This window comes from Oncorhynchus gorbuscha, linkage group LG20, assembly GCF_021184085.1.
Source record: "Oncorhynchus gorbuscha isolate QuinsamMale2020 ecotype Even-year linkage group LG20, OgorEven_v1.0, whole genome shotgun sequence".
Classification (NCBI taxonomy): domain Eukaryota; kingdom Metazoa; phylum Chordata; class Actinopteri; order Salmoniformes; family Salmonidae; genus Oncorhynchus; species Oncorhynchus gorbuscha.
In genome coordinates, this window is record NC_060192.1 from 42898218 (window position 1) to 42918899 (window position 20682).

The following is a 20682-nucleotide window of genomic DNA, read 5'->3' on the forward strand; positions in this document are numbered from 1 at the left end:
GTCTCTCTATGCTCCAACATGGTCTATTCAACCAGTCTCTCTATGCTCCAACATGGTCTATTTAACTAGTCTCTCTATGCTCCAACATGATCTATTTAACCAGTCTCTCTATGCTCCAACATGGTCTATTTAACCAGTCTCTCTATGTGCTGCCTCCAACATGGTCTATTCAACCAGTCTCTCTATGCTCCAACATGGTCTATTTAACCAGTCTCTCTATGTGCTGCCTCCAACATGGTCTATTTAACCAGTCTCTCTATGGTCCAACATGGTCTATTTAACCAGTCTCTCTATGCTCCAACATGGTCTATTTAACCAGTCTCTCTATGTGCTGCCTCCAACATGGTCTATTCAACCAGTCTCTCTATGCTCCAACATGGTCTATTTAACCAGTCTCTCTATGTGCTGCCTCCAACATGGTCTATTTAACTAGTCTCTCTATGCTCCAACATGGTCTATTTAACCAGTCTCTCTATGCTCCAACATGGTCTATTTAACCAGTCTCTCTATGCTCCAACATGGTCTATGTAACCAGTCTCTCTATGCTCCAACATGGTCTATGTAACCAGTCTCTCTATGCTCCAACATGGTCTATTTAACCAGTCTCTCTATGCTCCAACATGGTCTATTTAACCAGTCTCTCTATGCTCCAACATGGTCTATTTAACCAGTCTCTCTATGCTCCAACATGGTCTATTTAACCAGTCTCTCTATGCTCCAACATTGTCTATGTAACCAGTCTCTCTATGCTCCAACATGGTCTATGTAACCAGTCTCTCTATGCTCCAACATGGTCTATGTAACCAGTCTCTCTATGCTCCAACATGGTCTATGTAACCAGTCTCTCTATGCTCCAACATGGTCTATGTAACCAGTCTCTCTATGCTCCAACATGGTCTATTTAACCAGTCTCTCTATGTGTTGCCTCCAACATGGTCTATTTAACCAGTCTCTCTATGTGCTGCCTCCAACATGGTCTATTTAACCAGTCTCTCTATGCTCCAACATGGTCTATTTAACCAGTCTCTCTATGCTCCAACATGATCTATTTAACCAGTCTCTCTATGGTCCAACATGGTCTATTTAACCAGTCTCTCTATGCTCCAACATGGTCTATTTAACCAGTCTCTCTATGTGCTGCCTCCAACATGGTCTATTCAACGAGTCTCTCTATGCTCCAACATGGTCTATTTAACCAGACTCTCTATGCTCCAACATGGTCTATTTAACCAGTCTCTCTATGGTCCAACATGGTCTATTTAACCAGTCTCTCTATGCTCCAACATGGTCTATTTAACCAGTCTCTCTATGTGCTGCCTCCAACATGGTCTATTTAACCAGTCACTCTATGCTCCAACATGATCTATGTAACCAGTCTCTCTATACTCCAACATGGTCTATGTAACCAGTCTCTCTATGCTCCAACATGGTCTATTTAACCAGTCTCTCTATGCTCCAACATGGTCTATTTAACCAGTCTCTCTATGTGCTGCCTCCAACATGGTCTATTTAACCAGTCACTCTATGCTCCAACATGGTCTATTCAACCAGTCTCTCTATGCTCCAACATGGTCTATGTAACCAGTCTCTCTATGCTCCAACATGGTCTATTTAACCAGTCTCTCTATGTTGCCTCCAACATGGTCTATTTAACCAGTCTCTCTATGTGCTGCCTCCAACATGGTCTATTTAACCAGTCTCTCTATGTGCTGCCTCCAACATGGTCTATTTAACCAGTCTCTCTATGTGCTGCCTCCAACATGGTCTATTTAACCAGTCTCTCTATGTGCTGCCTCCAACATGGTCTATTTAACCAGTCTCTCTATGTGCTGCCTCCAACATGGTCTATTTAACCAGTCTCTCTATGCTCCAACATGGTCTATTTAACCAGTCTCTCTATGCTCCAACATGGTCTATTTAACCAGTCTCTCTATGTGCTGCCTCCAACATGGTCTATTTAACCAGTCTCTCTATGCTCCAACATGGTCTATTTAACCAGTCTCTCTATGCTCCAACATGGTCTATTCAACCAGTCTCTCTATGCTCCAACATGGTCTATTTAACCAGTCACTCTATGCTCCAACATGGTCTATTCAACCAGTCTCTCTATGCTCCAACATGGTCTATTTAACCAGTCTCTCTATGTGCTGCCTCCAACATGGTCTATTCAACCAGTCTCTCTATGCTCCAACATGGTCTATTTAACCAGTCACTCTATGCTCCAACATGGTCTATTCAACCAGTCTCTCTATGCTCCAACATGGTCTATTCAACCAGTCTCTCTATGCTCCAACATGGTCTATTTAACCAGTCTCTCTATGTGCTGCCTCCAACATGGTCTATTCAACCAGTCTCTCTATGCTCCAACATGGTCTATTTAACCAGTCTCTCTATGCTCCAACATGGTCTATTTAACCAGTATCTCTATGCTCCAACATGGTCTATTTAACCAGTCTCTCTATGCTCCAACATGGTCTATTTAACCAGTCTCTCTATGCTCCAACATGGTCTATGTAACCAGTCTCTCTATGCTCCAACATGGTATATTTAACCAGTCTCTCTATGCTCCAACATGGTCTATTTAACCAGTCTCTCTATGCTCCAACATGGTCTATTTAACCAGTCTCTCTATGCTCCAACATGGTCTATTTAACCAGTCTCTCTATGTTCCAACATGGTCTATTTAACCAGTCTCTCTATGTGCTGCCTCCAACATGGTCTATTTAACCAGTCTCTCTATGCTCCAACATGGTTTATTTAACCAGTCTCTCTATGCTCCAACATTGTCTATGTAACCAGTCTCTCTATGTACTGCCTCCAACATGGTCTATTTAACCAGTCTCTCTATGCTCCAACATGGTCTATGTAACCAGTCTCTCTATGCTCCAACATGGTCTATGTAACCAGTCTCTCTATGCTCCAACATGGTCTATGCGTCCAACATGGTCTATTTAACCAGTCTCTCTATGTACTGCCTCCAACATGGTCTATTTAACCAGTCTCTCTATGTGCTGCCTCCAACATGGTCTATTTAACCAGTCTCTCTATGCTCCAACATGGTCTATTTAACCAGTCACTCTATGCTCCAACATGGTCTATGTAACCAGTCTCTCTATGCTCCAACATGGTCTATGTAACCAGTCTCTCTATGCTCCAACATGGTCTATTTAACCAGTCTCTCTATGTGCTGCCTCCAACATGGTCTATTTAACCAGTCTCTCTATGCTCCAACATGGTCTATTTAACCAGTCCCTCTATGCTCCAACATGGTCTATTTAACCAGTCTCTCTATGGTCCAACATGGTCTATTTAACCAGTCTCTCTATGCTCCAACATGGTCTATTTAACCAGTCTCTCTATGTGCTGCCTCCAACATGGTCTATTTAACCAGTCACTCTATGCTCCAACATGATCTATGTAACCAGTCTCTCTATACTCCAACATGGTCTATGTAACCAGTCTCTCTATGCTCCAACATGGTCTATTTAACCAGTCTCTCTATGCTCCAACATGGTCTATTTAACCAGTCTCTCTATGTGCTGCCTCCAACATGGTCTATTTAACCAGTCACTCTATGCTCCAACATGGTCTATTCAACCAGTCTCTCTATGCTCCAACATGGTCTATGTAACCAGTCTCTCTATGCTCCAACATGGTCTATTTAACCAGTCTCTCTATGTGTTGCCTCCAACATGGTCTATTTAACCAGTCTCTCTATGTGCTGCCTCCAACATGGTCTATTTAACCAGTCTCTCTATGTGCTGCCTCCAACATGGTCTATTTAACCAGTCTCTCTATGTGCTGCCTCCAACATGGTCTATTTAACCAGTCTCTCTATGTGCTGCCTCCAACATGGTCTATTTAACCAGTCTCTCTATGTCTATTTGCTGCCTCCAACATGGTCTATTTAACCAGTCTCTCTATGCTCCAACATGGTCTATTTAACCAGTCTCTCTATGCTCCAACATGGTCTATTTAACCAGTCTCTCTATGTGCTGCCTCCAACATGGTCTATTTAACCAGTCTCTCTATGCTCCAACATGGTCTATTTAACCAGTCTCTCTATGCTCCAACATGGTCTATTCAACCAGTCTCTCTATGCTCCAACATGGTCTATTTAACCAGTCACTCTATGCTCCAACATGGTCTATTCAACCAGTCTCTCTATGCTCCAACATGGTCTATTTAACCAGTCTCTCTATGTGCTGCCTCCAACATGGTCTATTCAACCAGTCTCTCTATGCTCCAACATGGTCTATTTAACCAGTCACTCTATGCTCCAACATGGTCTATTCAACCAGTCTCTCTATGCTCCAACATGGTCTATTCAACCAGTCTCTCTATGCTCCAACATGGTCTATTTAACCAGTCTCTCTATGTGCTGCCTCCAACATGGTCTATTCAACGAGTCTCTCTATGCTCCAACATGGTCTATTTAACCAGTCTCTCTATGCTCCAACATGGTCTATTTAACCAGTATCTCTATGCTCCAACATGGTCTATTTAACCAGTCTCTCTATGCTCCAACATGGTCTATTTAACCAGTCTCTCTATGCTCCAACATGGTCTATGTAACCAGTCTCTCTATGCTCCAACATGGTATATTTAACCAGTCTCTCTATGCTCCAACATGGTCTATTTAACCAGTCTCTCTATGCTCCAACATGGTCTATTTAACCAGTCTCTCTATGCTCCAACATGGTCTATTTAACCAGTCTCTCTATGTTCCAACATGGTCTATGTAACCAGTCTCTCTATGTGCTGCCTCCAACATGGTCTATTTAACCAGTCTCTCTATGCTCCAACATGGTTTATTTAACCAGTCTCTCTATGCTCCAACATTGTCTATGTAACCAGTCTCTCTATGTACTGCCTCCAACATGGTCTATTTAACCAGTCTCTCTATGCTCCAACATGGTCTATGTAACCAGTCTCTCTATGCTCCAACATCGTCTATGTAACCAGTCTCTCTATGTGCTGCGTCCAACATGGTCTATTTAACCAGTCTCTCTATGTACTGCCTCCAACATGGTCTATTTAACCAGTCTCTCTATGTGCTGCCTCCAACATGGTCTATTTAACCAGTCTCTCTATGCTCCAACATGGTCTATTTAACCAGTCACTCTATGCTCCAACATGGTCTATGTAACCAGTCTCTCTATGCTCCAACATGGTCTATGTAACCAGTCTCTCTATGCTCCAACATGGTCTATTTAACCAGTCTCTCTATGTGCTGCCTCCAACATGGTCTATTTAACCAGTCTCTCTATGCTCCAACATGGTCTATTTAACCAGTCACTCTATGCTCCAACATGGTCTATTCAACCAGTCTCTCTATGCTCCAACATGGTCTATGTAACCAGTCTCTCTATGCTCCAACATGGTCTATTTAACCAGTCTCTCTATGTGTTGCCTCCAACATGGTCTATTTAACCAGTCTCTCTATGTGCTGCCTCCAACATGGTCTATTTAACCAGTCTCTCTATGCTCCAACATGGTCTATTTAACCAGTCTCTCTATGCTCCAACATTGTCTATGTAACCAGTCTCTCTATGTGCTGCCTCCAACATGGTCTATGTAACCAGTCTCTCTATGCTCCTACATCGTCTATGTAACCAGTCTCTCTATGTGCTGCCTCCAACATGGTCTATTCAACCAGTCTCTCTATGCTCCAACATGGTCTATGTTACCAGTCTCTCTATGCTCCAACATGGTCTATTCAACCAGTCACTCTATGCTCCAACATGGTCTATTTAACCAGTCTCTCTATGCTCCAACATGGTCTATGTAACCAGTCTCTCTATGTGCTGCCTCCAACATGGTCTATTCAACCAGTCTCTCTATGCTCCAACATGGTCTATGTTACCAGTCTCTCTATGCTCCAACATGGTCTATTCAACCAGTCACTCTATGCTCCAACATGGTCTATTTAACCAGTCTCTCTATGCTCCAACATGGTCTATGTAACCAGTCTCTCTATGCTCCAACATGGTCTATTTAACCAGTCTCTCTATGCTCCAACATGGTCTATTTAACCAGTCTCTCTATGCTCCAACATGGTCTATTTAACCAGTCTCTCTATGCTCCAACATGGTCTATTTAACCAGTCTCTCTATGCTCCAACATGGTCTATGTAACCAGTCTCTCTATGCTCCAACATGGTCTATGTAACCAGTCTCTCTATGTGCTGCCTCCAACATGGTCTATTCAACCAGTCTCTCTATGCTCCAACATGGTCTATGTAACCAGTCTCTCTATGCTCCAACATGGTCTATTCAACCAGTCTCTCTATGCTCCAACATGGTCTATGTAACCAGTCTCTCTATGCTCCAACATGGTCTATTTAACCAGTCTCTCTGTGCTGCCTCCAAAATGATCTAGTCTCTATGACACAGCCATCTCTCTCTCAGTGATCAGCTGCTGTGGTTGGCTGTTAGGACATTCTAGTACACAGCCATCACCTCAACTGGCAGCACCTTGAGGTTGATCTGTCTCTCTCCTCTGGTCTCTCTCCTCTCGTCTCTCTCAACTCGTCTCGTCTATCTCCTCTTGTGTCTCTCCTCTGGTCTCTCTCCTCTGGTCTCTCTCCTCTGGTGTCTCTCCTCTTGTGTCTCTCCTCTGGTCTCTCTCCTCTGGTGTCTCTCCTCTGGTGTCTCTCCTCTGGTGTCTCTCCTCTCGTGTCTCTCCTCTCGTGTCTCTCCTCTCGTCTCTCTCTCCTCTCGTCTCTCTCCTCTCGCCTCTCTCCTCTCGCCTCTCTCCTCTCGCCTCTCTCCTCTCGCCTCTCTTCTCTCGCCTCTCTCCTCTGGTCTCTCTCCTCTGTCTCTCTCTTGTGTCTCTCCTCTCGCCTCCCCCCTCTGGTCTCTCTCCTCTTGTCGTCTCTCTCATCTGGTCTCTCTCCTCTCGTCTATCTCCCCTCCTCTCCCCTTTGCTCCCCTTCTCTCCCCTTGTCTCCTCTCCCCTCGTCTCTCTCCTCTGGTCTCTCTCCTCTGGTCTCTCTCCTCTTGTCTCTCTACCCTCCTCTCCCCTCGTCTCTCTCCAATTGTCTCGTCTTTCGTTTCTCTGCCCTCGTCTCTTGTCTCTCTGCCCTGTGTGAGCCAGTAGAGGGATTGTTGATTGATCTCCCATGGAAAATCAGTGCTGATCACACACACACACACACACACACACACACACACACACACACACACACACACACACACACACACACACACACACACACACACACACACACACACACACACACACACACACACACTTTCAAACAAACACACATTATCACGCACACTATCACACAAACACACACAAGCACTCTTTCCACTGGGAAAAAAATTGTTCAATCAACATAGATTATTTTGGTTAAAATTATGTGGAAACTATGTGATTTCACATTGAGCTGAAGGCTGTGCCCAGAAGGCTCCTCCTGTTTCAGAAGGAACCCACAGTACCTTATAGTCTGCATTACCTTATGGGCTACATTACCTTATAGTCTACGTAGCCTTATGGTATGCATGACCTTATGGTCTGCATTACCTTGTGGTCTACATGACCCTATAGTCTACATTACCTTATGGTCTACATTACATTATGGTCTACATTACCCAAGGGTCTACATTACCTTATAGTCTACATGACCTTATGGTCTACAGTACCTTATGGTCTACAGTACCTTATGGTCTACAGTACCTTATAGTCTGCATTGCCTTATAGTCTGCATCGCCTTATAGTCTGCATTGTCTTATAGTCTGCAGTACCTTATAGTCTGCATTGCCTTATAGTCTGCATTACCTTATAGTCTGCATTGCCTTATAGTCTGCATTACCTTATAGTCTGCATTGGCTTATAGTCTGCATTACCTTATAGTCTGCATTGTCTTATAGTCTGCATTACCTTATAGTCTGCATTACCTTATAGTCTGCATTGGCTTATAGTCTGCATTGGCTTATAGTCTGCATTGCCTTATGGTCTACATGACCTTATAGTCTACATGACCTTATAGTCTACATGACCTTATTGGCTACATGACCTTATAGTCCTACAATATTTTTTATCAGTGGGTAAGTGAGTCAAACCCTCCCTCCTTATTCCTCCCTCCTCAATTCCTCACTCCCTTCCGCACGTAAAGAAACCCCTCATCTCTCCTCACGTAAAGAAACACCTCATCACTCCTCAGGTAAAGAAACACCTCATCACTCCTCACATAAAGAAACACCTCATCACTCCTCACGTAAAGAAACCCCTCATCACTCCTCAGGTAAAGAAACACCTCATCACTCCTCAGGTAAAGAAACACCTCATCTCTCCTCAGGTAAAGAAACACCTCATCACTCCTCATGTAAAGAAACACCTCATCTCTCCTCAGGTAAAGAAACACCTCATCACTCCTCAGGTAAAGAAACACCTCATCACTCCTCATGTAAAGAAACACCTCATCACTCCTCAGGTAAAGAAACACCTCATCACTCCTCAGGTAAAGAAACACCTCATCACTCCTCAGGTAAAGAAACACCTCATCACTCCTCAGGTAAAGAAACACCTCATCACTCCTCATGTAAAGAAACACCTCATCACTCCTCAGGTAAAGAAACACCTCATCACTCCTCACGTAAAGAAACACCTCATCACTCCTCAGGTAAAGAAACACCTCATCACTCCTCAGGTAAAGAAACACCTCATCACTCCTCAGGTAAAGAAACACCTCATCACTCCTCACGTAAAGAAACACCTCATCACTCCTCACGTAAAGAAACACCTCATCACTCCTCAGGTAAAGAAACACCTCATCACTCCTTACATAAACACCTCATCACTCCTCACGTAAAGAAACCCCTCGTCACTCCTCAGGTAAAGAAACCCCTCATCACTCCTCACGTAAAGAAACACCTCATCACTCCTCATGTAAAGAAACACCTCGTCACTCCTCAGGTAAAGAAACACCTCGTCACTCCTTACACTCCGTCACCAAAGGCAAAAGTACTATAAACAAACACACTTTATGTCTCAAATCTGGCTGTTCTGGGTCAACTCTACAATGTTCCTCTGAACTTGTATTATATCAAATCAAGTGCACGGGATGCCGTAAGGTGTAAACAGTACAGTGAAAGAAATACTATCTCTTCCTCAACAATGCAGAGTTTGTCAAATCCAGAATAGGATCTTAAATCAACACTAAGACAGATCAAATAAAATACACAGTATCATACAGTGCCTTCCGCAAGTATTCAGACCCCTTGACTTTTTCCACATTTTGTTAAGTTACAGCCTTATTCTAAAATTATGTTTTTGTTATTCAATGTACACACAATACCCCATAATGACAAAGTCCGAGTCGCAGTCGCAGTCCTAGTCCCAGTCCTAGTCCTAGTCCAGTGATTTATGTCAGCACTGGTTCCACTGCAGGGATGTGCAGTGATTTCTGTCAGCACTGGTTCCACTGCAGGGGTGTGCAGTGACTTCTGTCAGCACTGGTTCCACTGCAGAGGTGTGCAGTGATTTCTGTCAGCACTGGTTCCACTGCAGGGGTGTGCAGTGATTTCTGTCAGCACTGGTTCCACTGCAGGGGTGTGCAGTGATTTCTGTCAGCACTGGTTCCACTGCAGAGGTGTGCAGTGATTTCTGTCAGCACTGGCTTTACTGCAGTGACTTCTGTCAGCACTGGTTCAACTGCAGAGGTGTGCAGTGATTTCTGTCAGCACTGGTTCCACTGCAGGGGTGTGCAGTGATTTCTGTCAGCACTGGTTCCACTGCAGGGGTGTGCAGTGATTTATGTCAGCACTGGTTCCACTGCAGGGGTGTGCAGTGATTTATGTCAGCACTGGTTCCACTGCAGGGGTGTGCAGTGATTTCTGTCAGCACTGGTTCCACTGCAGAGGTGTGCAGTGATTTCTGTCAGCACTGGTTCCACTGCAGGGGTGTGCAGTAATTTCTGTCAGCACTGGTTCCACTGCAGGGGTGTGCAGTGATTTCTGTCAGCACTGGTTTTACTGCAGTGACTTCTGTCAGCACTGGTTAAACTGCAGAGGTGTGCAGTAATTTCTGTCAGCACTGGTTCCACTGCAGGGGTGTGCAGTGACTTCTGTCAGCACTGGTTCCCATGCAGTGATTTCTGTCAGCACTGGTTCCACTACAGAGGTGTGCAGTGATTTCTGTCAGCACTGGTTCCACTACAGGGGTGTGCAGTGATTTCTGTCAGCACTGGTTCCACTACAGGGGTGTGCAGTGATTTCTGTCAGCACTGGTTCCACTGCAGGGATTTCTGTCAGCACTGGTTCCACTGCAGTGATTTCTGTCAGCACTGGTTCCACTGCAGTGACTTCTGTCAGCACTGGTTCAACTGCAGAGGTGTGCAGTGATTTCTGTCAGCACTGGTTCCACTGCAGGGGTGTGCAGTGATTTCTGTCAGCACTGGTTCCACTGCAGGGGTGTGCAGTGATTTCTGTCAGCAATGGTTCAACTACAGAGGTGTGCAATGATTTCTGTCAGCAATGGTTCAACTACAGAGGTGTGCAGTGATTTCTGTCAGCAATAGTTCAACTGCAGGGGTGTGCAGTGATTTCTGTCAGCACTGGTTCCACTGCAGTGATTTCTGTCAGCAATGGTTCAACTACAGAGGTGTGCAGTGATTTCTGTCAGCACTGGTTCCACTGCAGTGATTTCTGTCAGCACTGGTTCCACTGCAGTGACTTCTGTCAGCACTGGTTTCACTGCAGGGGGATCCAGAGGTGACGGGGTGCTGTATTTTATCGAGATGGAAGTCGAGATTGAATTGTTTGTTTTCATATGCAATTATTTATGTCTAAAATATGATGTATTTATTTATTCAACCCATCTGTGTATTACTTCCTTTACTTTTCTCTGCCACACAAACTCCGAACAGTGTTTTCATTTTTTTATGTCACTGGAATTAAAGATTTATTTGACGTAAATTATTCAAATTCATTTATATTTTATTATTAAACTGTTTCTCAAAACAAAGATTCATCTATAAAACAAATTATGAGACCTTATTTAGCTGCAACACTGAAAAAAGATGTTGTTGAAGAACCATTTTTAAGAGTTCACAGGTGGGAGCACCGGGCTACGCAATGAAAAGTTGACATGCAAGATTCATTTATTTTAACCGGAAGGCGACTAGCCAACTATGTAGTAAATATTCCAGACACGAGTGCCTCTTTTTTTATTGTATTTTTTAATGTTTACCTTTATTTTAACTAGGCAAGTTAATTAAGAACAAATTCTTATTTACAACGACAGCCTAGGAACGGTGGATTAACTGGTCTAGGAACAGTGGGTTAACTGGTCTAGGAACAGTGGGTTAACTGGTCTAGGAACAGTGGGTTAACTGGTCTAGGAACAGTGGGTTAACTGGTCTAGGAACAGTGGGTTAACTGGTCTAGGAACGGTGGATTAACTGGTCTAGGAACAGTGGGTTAACTGGTCTAGGAACAGTGGGTTAACTGGTCTAGGAACAGTGGGTTAACTGGTCTAGGAACGGTGGGTTAACTGGTCTAGGAATAGTGGGTTAACTGGTCTAGGAACAGTGGGTTAACTGGTCCAGGAACAGTGGGTTAACTGGTCTAGGAACAGTGGGTTAAATGGTCTAGGAACAGTGGGTTAACTGGTCTAGGAACAGTGGGTTAACTGGTCTAGGAACAGTGGGTTAACTGATCTAGGAACAGTGGGTTAACTGGTCTAGGAACGTTAATTGGATTAACTGGTCTAGGAACAGTGGGTTAACTGGTCTAGGAACAGTGGGTTAACTGGTCTAGGAACAGTGGGTTAACTGGTCTAGGAACAGTGGGTTAACTGGTCTAGGAACGGTGGGTTAACTGGTCTAGGAATAGTGGGTTAACTGGTCTAGGAACAGTGGGTTAACTGGTCTAGGAACAGTGGGTTAACTGGTCTAGGAACAGTGGGTTAAATGGTCTAGGAACAGTGGGTTAACTGGTCTAGGAACAGTGGGTTAACTGGTCTAGGAACAGTGGGTTAACTGGTCTAGGAATAGTGGGTTAACTGGTCTAGGAACAGTGGGTTAACTGGTCTAGGAACATTGGGTTAACTGGTCTAGGAACGGTGGGTTAAATGGTCTAGGAACAGTGGGTTAAATGGTCTAGGAACAGTGGGTTAAATGGTCTAGGAACAGTGGGTTAAATGGTCTAGGAACAGTGGGTTAACTGGTCTAGGAACAGTGGGTTAACTGGTCTAGGAACAGTGGGTTAACTGGCTTAGGAACAGTGGGTTAACTGGCCTAGGAACAGTGGGTTAACTACCTTGTTCAGCGGCAAAACGACAGATTTTTACCTTGTCAGCTCGGGTATGCAATCTAGGAACCTTTTAACAAAATGAAAATTTTGAAATTGAACAAAATAGTTTAATTACAATAAAATAGTAATGTGGCCGATAATACGGGATGTATTGTTTTAGCTAATCTGCTCATCAAAAAAGATGAAAGTAGTATTTCCACTGAAATGTCAAACATGCTAATTGCTAACCTGTTAGCTAACATTTTTACAGAGCCGATAACCACAAAACATTGATGGCTTGATCACAACATAACACTGTTGAAGGTAAGAACACCTGTGACAGGTATATTTCTGTAGAATATGCTGATAATGCAGGGTTTCAGTTCAACTGAAGCATGCTGACACCTTTACAGGAATTCATCATGGTGCATACCTGTTTCCTCATCGATGGAGAAGCTGCCGATCCCACTGCCTCCTCCGACAGAGTACCTGACGACCCTGTCTCCCCCCTCGTCTCTAGCACTGACCACCAGGACACTGGTCCCTACTCTGCTGTTCTCCTTCACACTGCCCCGCACAGCAAACTCAGAGAAGTATGGAGAGAACAGGTTCTCATCCACATCCACCACCTGGAGAGAAGGAGAGAAAGAGAGGACAGGTGAGGAGAGAAGAGAGAGAGAGGGGACAGGTGAGGAGAGGAGAGGACAGGTGAGGAGAGGAGAGAGAGAGAGGACAGGTGAGGGAGAGGAGAGAGAGGACAGGTGGGGAGAAAAGAGAGAGAGAGGGAACAGGTGAGAGAGAGAGAGAGAGAGAGAGAGAGAGAGAGAGAGAGAGAGAGAGAGAGAGAGAGAGGGGACAGGTGAGGAGAGGAGAGAGAGAGAGAGAGAGGGGACAGGTGAGGAGAGGAGAGAGAGAGAGGACAGGTGAGGAGAGGAGAGAGAGGACAGGTGGGGGAGAAAAGAGAGAGAGAGGGAACAGGTGAGGAGAGGAGAGAGAGAGAGAGAGAGAGAGAGAGAGAGAGAGAGAGAGAGAGAGAGAGAGAGAGAGAGAGAGAGAGAGAGAGAGAGAGAGAGAGAGAGGACAGGTGGGGAGAGAAGAGAGAGAGAGGGGACAGGTGAGGAGAGGAGAGAGAGGACAGGTGAGGAGAGGAGAGAGAGAGAGGACAGGTGAGGAGAGGAGAGAGAGGACAGGTGGGGGAGAAAGAGAGAGAGAGGAGAGGAGAACAGGTGAGGAGAGAGAGAGAGAGAGAGAGAGAGAGAGAGAGAGAGAGAGAGAGAGAGAGAGAGAGAGGGGACAGGTGAGGAGAGGAGAGAGAGAGAGGACAGGTGAGGAGAGGAGAGAGAGGACAGGTGGGGAGAGAAGAGAGAGAGAGGGAACAGAGTGAGAGAGAGAGAGAGAGAGAGAGAGAGAGAGAGAGAGAGAGAGAGAGAGAGAGAGAGAGAGAGAGAGAGAGAGAGAGAGAGAGAGAGAGAGAGAGAGAGAGAGGGGGACAGGTGAGGAGAGAAGAGAGAGAGAGGACAGGTGAGGAGAAGAGAGAAGAGGACAGGTGAGGAGAAGAGAAAGAGGACAGGTAAAGAGAGAGAGAGAGAGAGAGAGAGAGAGAGAGAGAGAGAGAGAGAGAGAGAGAGAGAGAGAGAGAGAGAGAGAGAGAGAGAGAGAGAGAGAGAGAGAGAGAGAGGACAGGTGGGGAGAGAAGAGAGAGAGAGGGACAGAGAGAGAGAGAGAGAGAGAGAGGAGAGAGAGAGAGAGAGAGAGAGAGAGAGAGAGAGAGAGAGAGAGAGAGAGAGAGAGAGAGAGAGAGAGAGAGAGAGAGAGAGAGAGAGAGGGGACAGGTGAGGAGAGGAGAGAGAGAGGACAGGTTAGGAGAGGAGAGAGCGAGAGAGAGAGAGAGAGAGAGAGAGAGAGGACAGGTGGGGAGAGAAGAGAGAGAGGGGGGACAGGTGAGGAGAGGAGAGAGAGAGGACAGGTGAGGAGAGGAGAGAGAGAGGACAGGTGATGAGAGAGAGAGAGGACAGGTGATGAGAGGAGAGAGCGGACAGGTGAGGAGAGAAGAGAGAGCGAGACAAAGGACAGGCGAGGAGAGGAGAAAGAGGACAGGTGAGGAGAAGAGAAAGAGGACAGGTAAAGAGAGGAGAGAGAGGACAGGTGAGGAGAGAAGAGAGAGGACAGGTGAGGAGAAGAGAAAGAGGACAGGTAAAGAGAGAGAGAGAGGACAGGTGAGGAGAAGAGAAAGAGGACAGGTAAAGAGAGAAGAGAGAGGACAGGTGAGGAGAGAGAGAGAGAGAGAGAGAGAGAGAGAGAGAGAGAGAGAGAGAGAGGACAGGTGAGGAGAGGAGAGAGAGAGGACAGGTGAGGAGAGAAGAGGGAGAGAGGACAGGTGAGGAGAGAAGAGAGAGAGAGAGAGAGAGAGAGAGAGAGAGAGAGAGAGAGAGAGAGAGAGAGAGAGAGAGAGAGAGAGAGAGAGAGAGAGAGAGAGAGAGAGAGAGAGAGAGAGACCGATCTGCAGCCCCTGGACAGATCTCTACCCAGATAACCTTGTCCTACGGTCACCAACAGATCAAGGTCAACAGGAACTTAACAGTATTTAGGAATACAGCATCAACTGGACAATGAACATCAACTTTCAGAAAACCAAAGTCGTGATTTTCCAGAAAAAGGTCATGAATCAGACCAGCAGACACTCCTTCAAATGAGGGAATACAATAGTTAAACATGTACAATGGGCCAATGGGACCAAACACTCACCTCAGCAACAATCTAATTGGCTGAAGAAAAAGGGAGACACTATGTATTACTGTCAGTTATATACAACAACATGATGATGGTTCCACTGTGTATTACTGTCAGTTATATACAACAACATGATGATGGTTCCACTGTGTATTACTGTCAGTTATATACAACATGGTGATGGTTCCACTGTGTATTACTGTCAGTTATATACAACATGATGATGGTTCCACTGTGTATTACTGTCAGTTATATACAACATGGTGATGGTTCCACTGTGTATTACTGTCAGTTATATACAACATGATGATGGTTCCACTGTGTATTACTGTCAGTTATATACAACATGGTGATGGTTCCACTGTGTATTACTGTCAGTTATATACAACATGATGATGGTTCCACTGTGTATTACTGTCAGTTATATACAACATGATGATGGTTCCACTATGTATTACTGTCAGTTATATACAACAACATGATGATGGTTCCACTGTGTATTACTCTCAGTTATATACAACATGATGATGGTTCCACTGTGTATTACTGTCAGTTATATACAACATGATGATGGTTCCACTATGTATTACTGTCAGTTATATACAACAACATGATGATGGTTCCACTGTGTATTACTGTCAGTTATATACAACAACATGATGATGGTTCCACTGTGTATTACTGTCAGTTCAAATCAAATCAAATCAAATTTATTTATATAGCCCTTCGTACATCAGCTGATATCTCAAAGTGCTGTACAGAAACCCAGCCTAAAACCCCAAACAGCAAACAATGCAGGTGTAAAAGCACGGTGGCTAGGAAAAACTCCCTAGAAAGGCCAAAACCTAGGAAGAAACCTAGAGAGGAACCGGGCTATGTGGGGTGGCCAGTCCTCTTCTGGCTGTGCCGGGTAGAGATTATAACAGAACATGACCAAGATGTTCAAATGTTCATAAATGACCAGCATGGTCAAATAATAATAAGGCAGAACAGTTGAAACTGGAGCAGCAGCACAGTCAGATGGACTGGGGACAGCAAGGAGCCATCATGTCAGGTAGTCCTGGGGCACGGTCCTAGGGCTCAGGTCCTCCGAGAGAGAGAAAGAAAGAGAGAATTAGAGAGAGCATATGTGGGGTGGCAGTCCTCTTCTGGCTGTGCCAGGTGGAGATTATAACAGAACGTGGCCAAGATGTTCAAATGTTCATAAATGACCAGCATGGTTGAATAATAGTAAGGCAGAACAGTTGAAACTGGAGCAGGAGCATGGCCAGGTGGACTGGGGACAGCAAGGAGTCCTCATGTCAGGTAGTCCTGGGACATGGTCCTAGGGCCCAGGCCAGTTGAAACTGGAGCAGCAGCATGGCCAGGTGGACTGGGGACAGCAAGGAGTCATCATGTCAGGTAGTCCTGGGGCATGGTTCTAGGGCTCAGGTCCTCCGAGAGAGAGAAAGAAAGAGAGAAGGAGAGAATTAGAGAACGCACACTTAGATTTACACAGGACACCGAATAGGACAGGAGAAGTACTCCAGATAAACAAACTGACCCTAGCCCCCCGACACATAAACTACTGCAGCATAAATACTGGAGGCTGAGACAGGAGGGGTCAGGAGACACTGTGGCCCCATCCGAGGACACCCCGGACAGGGCCAAACAGGAAGGATATAACCCCACCCACTTTGCCAAAGCACAGCCCCCACACCACTAGAGGGAAATCTTCAACCACCAACTTACCATCCTGAGACAAGGCCGAGTATAGCCCACAAAGATCTCCGACACGGTACAACCCAAGGGGTGGGGGGAACCCAGACAGGCCGACCACAACAGTGAATCAACCCACCCAGGTGACGCATCCCCCCAGGGACGGCACGAGAGAGCCCCAGCAAGCCAGTGACTCAGCCCCGTAACAGGGTTAGAGGCAGAGAATCCCAGTGGAAAAAGGGGAACCGGCCAGGCAGAGACAGCAAGGGCGGTTCGTTGCTCCAGAGCCTTTCCGTTCACCTTCCCACTCCTGGGCCAGACTACACTCAATCATATGACCCACTGAAGAGATGAGTCTTCAGTAAAGACTTAAAGGTTGAGACCGAGTTTGCGTCTCTGACATGGGTAGGCAGACCGTTCCATAAAAATGGAGCTCTATAGGAGAAAGCCCTGCCTCCAGCTGTTTGCTTAGAAATTCTAGGGACAATTAGGAGGCCTGCGTCTTGTGACCGTAGCGTACGTATAGGTATGTACGGCAGGACCAAATCAGAGAGGTAGGTAGGAGCAAGCCCATGTAATGCTTTGTAGGTTAGCAGTAAAACCTTGAAATCAGCCCTTGCTTTGACAGGAAGCCAGTGTAGAGAGGCTAGCACTGGAGTAATATGATCAAATTTTTTGGTTCTAGTCAGGATTCTAGCAGCCGTATTTAGCACTAACTGAAGTTTATTTAGTGCTTTATCCGGGTAGCCGGAAAATAGAGCATTGCAGTAGTCTAACCTAGAAGTGACAAAAGCATGGATTAATTTTTCTGCATCATTTTTGGACAGAAAGTTTCTGATTTTTGCAATGTTACGTAGATGGAAAAAAGCTGTCCTCGAAATGGTCTTGATATGTTCTTCAAAAGAGAGATCAGGGTCCAGAGTAACGCCGAGGTCCTTCACAGTTTTATTTGAGACGACTGTACAACCATTAAGATTAATTGTCAGATTCAACAGAAGATCTCTTTGTTTCTTGGGACCTAGAACAAGCATCTCTGTTTTGTCCGAGTTTAATAGTAGAAAGTTTGCAGCCATCCACTTCCTTATGTCTGAAACACATGCTTCTAGCGAGGGCAATTTTGGTGCTTCACCATGTTTCATTGAAATGTACAGCTGTGTGTCATCCGCATAGCAGTGAAAGTTTACATTATGTTTTCGAATAACATCCCCAAGAGGTAAAATATATAGTGAAAACAATAGTGGTCCTAAAACAGAACCTTGAGGAACACCGAAATGTACAGTTGATTTGTCAGAGGACAAACCATTCACAGAGACAAACTGATATCTTTCCGACAGATAAGACCTAAACCAGGCCAGAACATGTCCGTGTAGACCAATTTGGGTTTCCAATCTCTCCAAAAGAATGTGGTGATCGATGGTATCAAAAGCAGCACTAAGGTCTAGGAGCACGAGGACAGATGCAGAGCCTCGGTCCGATGCCATCAAAATGTCATTTACCACCTTCACAAGTGCCGTCTCAGTGCTATGATGGGGTCTAAAACCAGACTGAAGCATTTCGTATACATTGTTTGTCTTCAGGAAGGCAGTGAGTTGCTGCGCAACAGCCTTCTCTAAAATCTTTGAGAGGAATGGAAGATTCGATATAGGCCGATAGTTTTTTATATTTTCTGGGTCAAGGTTTGGCTTTTTCAAGAGAGGCTTTATTACTGCCACTTTTAGTGAGTTTGGTACACATCCAGTGGATAGAGAGCCGTTTATTATGTTCAACATAGGAGGGCCAAGCACAGGAAGCAGCTCTTTCAGTAGTTTAGTTGGAATAGGGTCCAGTATACAGCTTGAAGGTTTAGAGGCCATGATTATTTTCATCATTGTGTCAAGAGATATAGTACTAAAACACTTGAGCGTCTCTCTTGATCCTAGGTCCTGGCAGAGTTGTGCAGACTCAGGACAACTGAGGTTTGGAGGAATACGCAGGTTTAAAGAGGAGTCCGTAATTTGCTTTCTAATAATCATAATCTTTTCCTCAAAGAAGTTCATGAATTTATCACTGCTAAAGTGCAAGTCATCCTCTCTTGGGGAATGCTGCTTTTAGTTAGCTTTGCCACAGTATCAAAAAGGAATTTCGGATTGTTCTTATTTTCCTCAATTAAGTTAGAAAAATAGGACGATCGAGCAGCAGTAAGGGCTCTTCGGTACTGCACGGTACCATCCTTCCAAGCTAGTCGGAAGACTTCCAGTTTGGTGTGGCGCCATTTCCGTTCCAATTTTCTGGAAGCTTGCTTCAGAGCTCGGGTATTTTCTGTGTACCATGGAGCTAGTTTCTTATGAGACATTTTTTTAGTTTTTAGGGGTGCAACTGCATCTAGGGTATTGCGCAAGGTTAAATTGAGATCCTCAGTTAGGTGGTTAACGGATTTTTGTCCTCTGGCGTCCTTGGGTAGGCAGAGGGAGTCTGGAAGGGCATCAAGGAATCTTTGTGTTGTCTGTGAATTTATAGCACGACTTTTGATGTTCCTTGGTTGGGGTCTGAGCAGATTATTTGTTGCAATTGCAAACGTAATAAAATGGTGGTCTGATAGTCCAGGATTATGAGGAAAAACATTAAGATCCACAACATTTATTCCATGGGACAAAACTAGGTCCAGCGTATGACTGTGAGAGTGAGTGGGTCCAGAGACATGTTGGACAAAACCCACTGAGTCGATGATGGCTCCAAAAGCCTTTTGGAGTGGGTCTGTGGACTTTTCCATGTGAATATTAAAGTCACCAAAGATTAGAATATTATCTGCAATGACTACAAGGTCTGATAGGAATTCAGGGAACTCAGTGAGAAACGCTGTATATGGCCCAGGAGGCCTGTAAACAGTAGCTATAAAAAGTGATTGAGTAGGCTGCATAGATTTCATGACTAGAAGCTCAAAAGACGAAAACGTCATTTTTTTTTTTTTGTAAATTGAAATTTGCTATCGTAAATGTTAGCAACACCTCCGCCTTTGCGGGATGCACGGGGGATATGGTCACTAGTGTAGCCAGGAGGTGAGGCCTCATTTAACACAGTAAATTCATCAGGCTTAAGCCATGTTTCAGTCAGGCCAATCACATCAAGATTATGATCAATGATTAGTTCATTGACTATAATTGCCTTTGAAGTAAGGGATCTAACATTAAGTAGCCCTATTTTGAGATGTGAGGTATCATGATCTCTTTCAGTAATGACAGGAATGGAGGTGGTCTTTATCCTAGTGAGATTGCTAAGGCGAACACCGCCATGTTTAGTTTTGCCCAACCCAGGTCGAGGCACAGACACGGTCTCAATGGTGATAGCTGAGCTGACTACACTAACTATGCTAGTGGCAGACTCCACTATGCTGGCAGGCTGGCTAATAGCCTGCTGCCTGGCCTGCACCCTATTTCATTGTGGAGCTAGAGGAGTTAGAGCCCTGTCTATGTTGGCAGATAAGATGAGAGCACCCCTCCAGCTAGGATGGAGTCCGTCACTCCTCAGCAGGTCAGGCTTGGTCCTGTTTGTGGGCGAGTCCCAGAAAGAGAGCCAATTATCTACAAATTCTATCTTTTGGGAGGGGCAGAAAACAGTTTTCAACCAGCGATTGAGTTGTGAGACTCTGCTGTAGAGCTCATCACTCCCCCTAACTGGGAGGGGGCCAGAGACAATTACTCGATGCCGACACATCTTTCTAGCTGATATGCACGCACGTCAGTTATATACAACAACATGATGATGGTTCCACTGTGTATTACTGTCAGTTATATACAACAACATGATGATGGTTCCACTGTGTATTACTGTCAGTTATATACAACATGATGATGGTTCCACTGTGTATTACTGTCAGTTATATACAACAAGATGATGGTTCCACTATGTATTACTGTCAGTTATATACAACATGATAATGGTTCCACTGTGTATTACTGTCAGTTATATACAACAACATGATGATGGTTCCACTGTGTATTACTGTCAGTGATATACAACATGATGTTGGTTCCACTGT

General features: G+C 44.9%; 1 protein-coding gene across 1 annotated transcript in view; it reads right to left on the reverse strand.

Moving 5' to 3' along the window:
• Positions 1-20682, reverse strand: part of LOC124006919 (protocadherin Fat 3-like) — a 272695-nt gene that overhangs the window by 200118 nt on the left and 51895 nt on the right. Inside the window, exon 18 of the mRNA XM_046317109.1 lies at positions 12673-12868. Within this exon, the coding sequence (XP_046173065.1) occupies positions 12673-12868 (196 nt within the window). The remainder of the gene's footprint in view (positions 1-12672; positions 12869-20682) is intronic.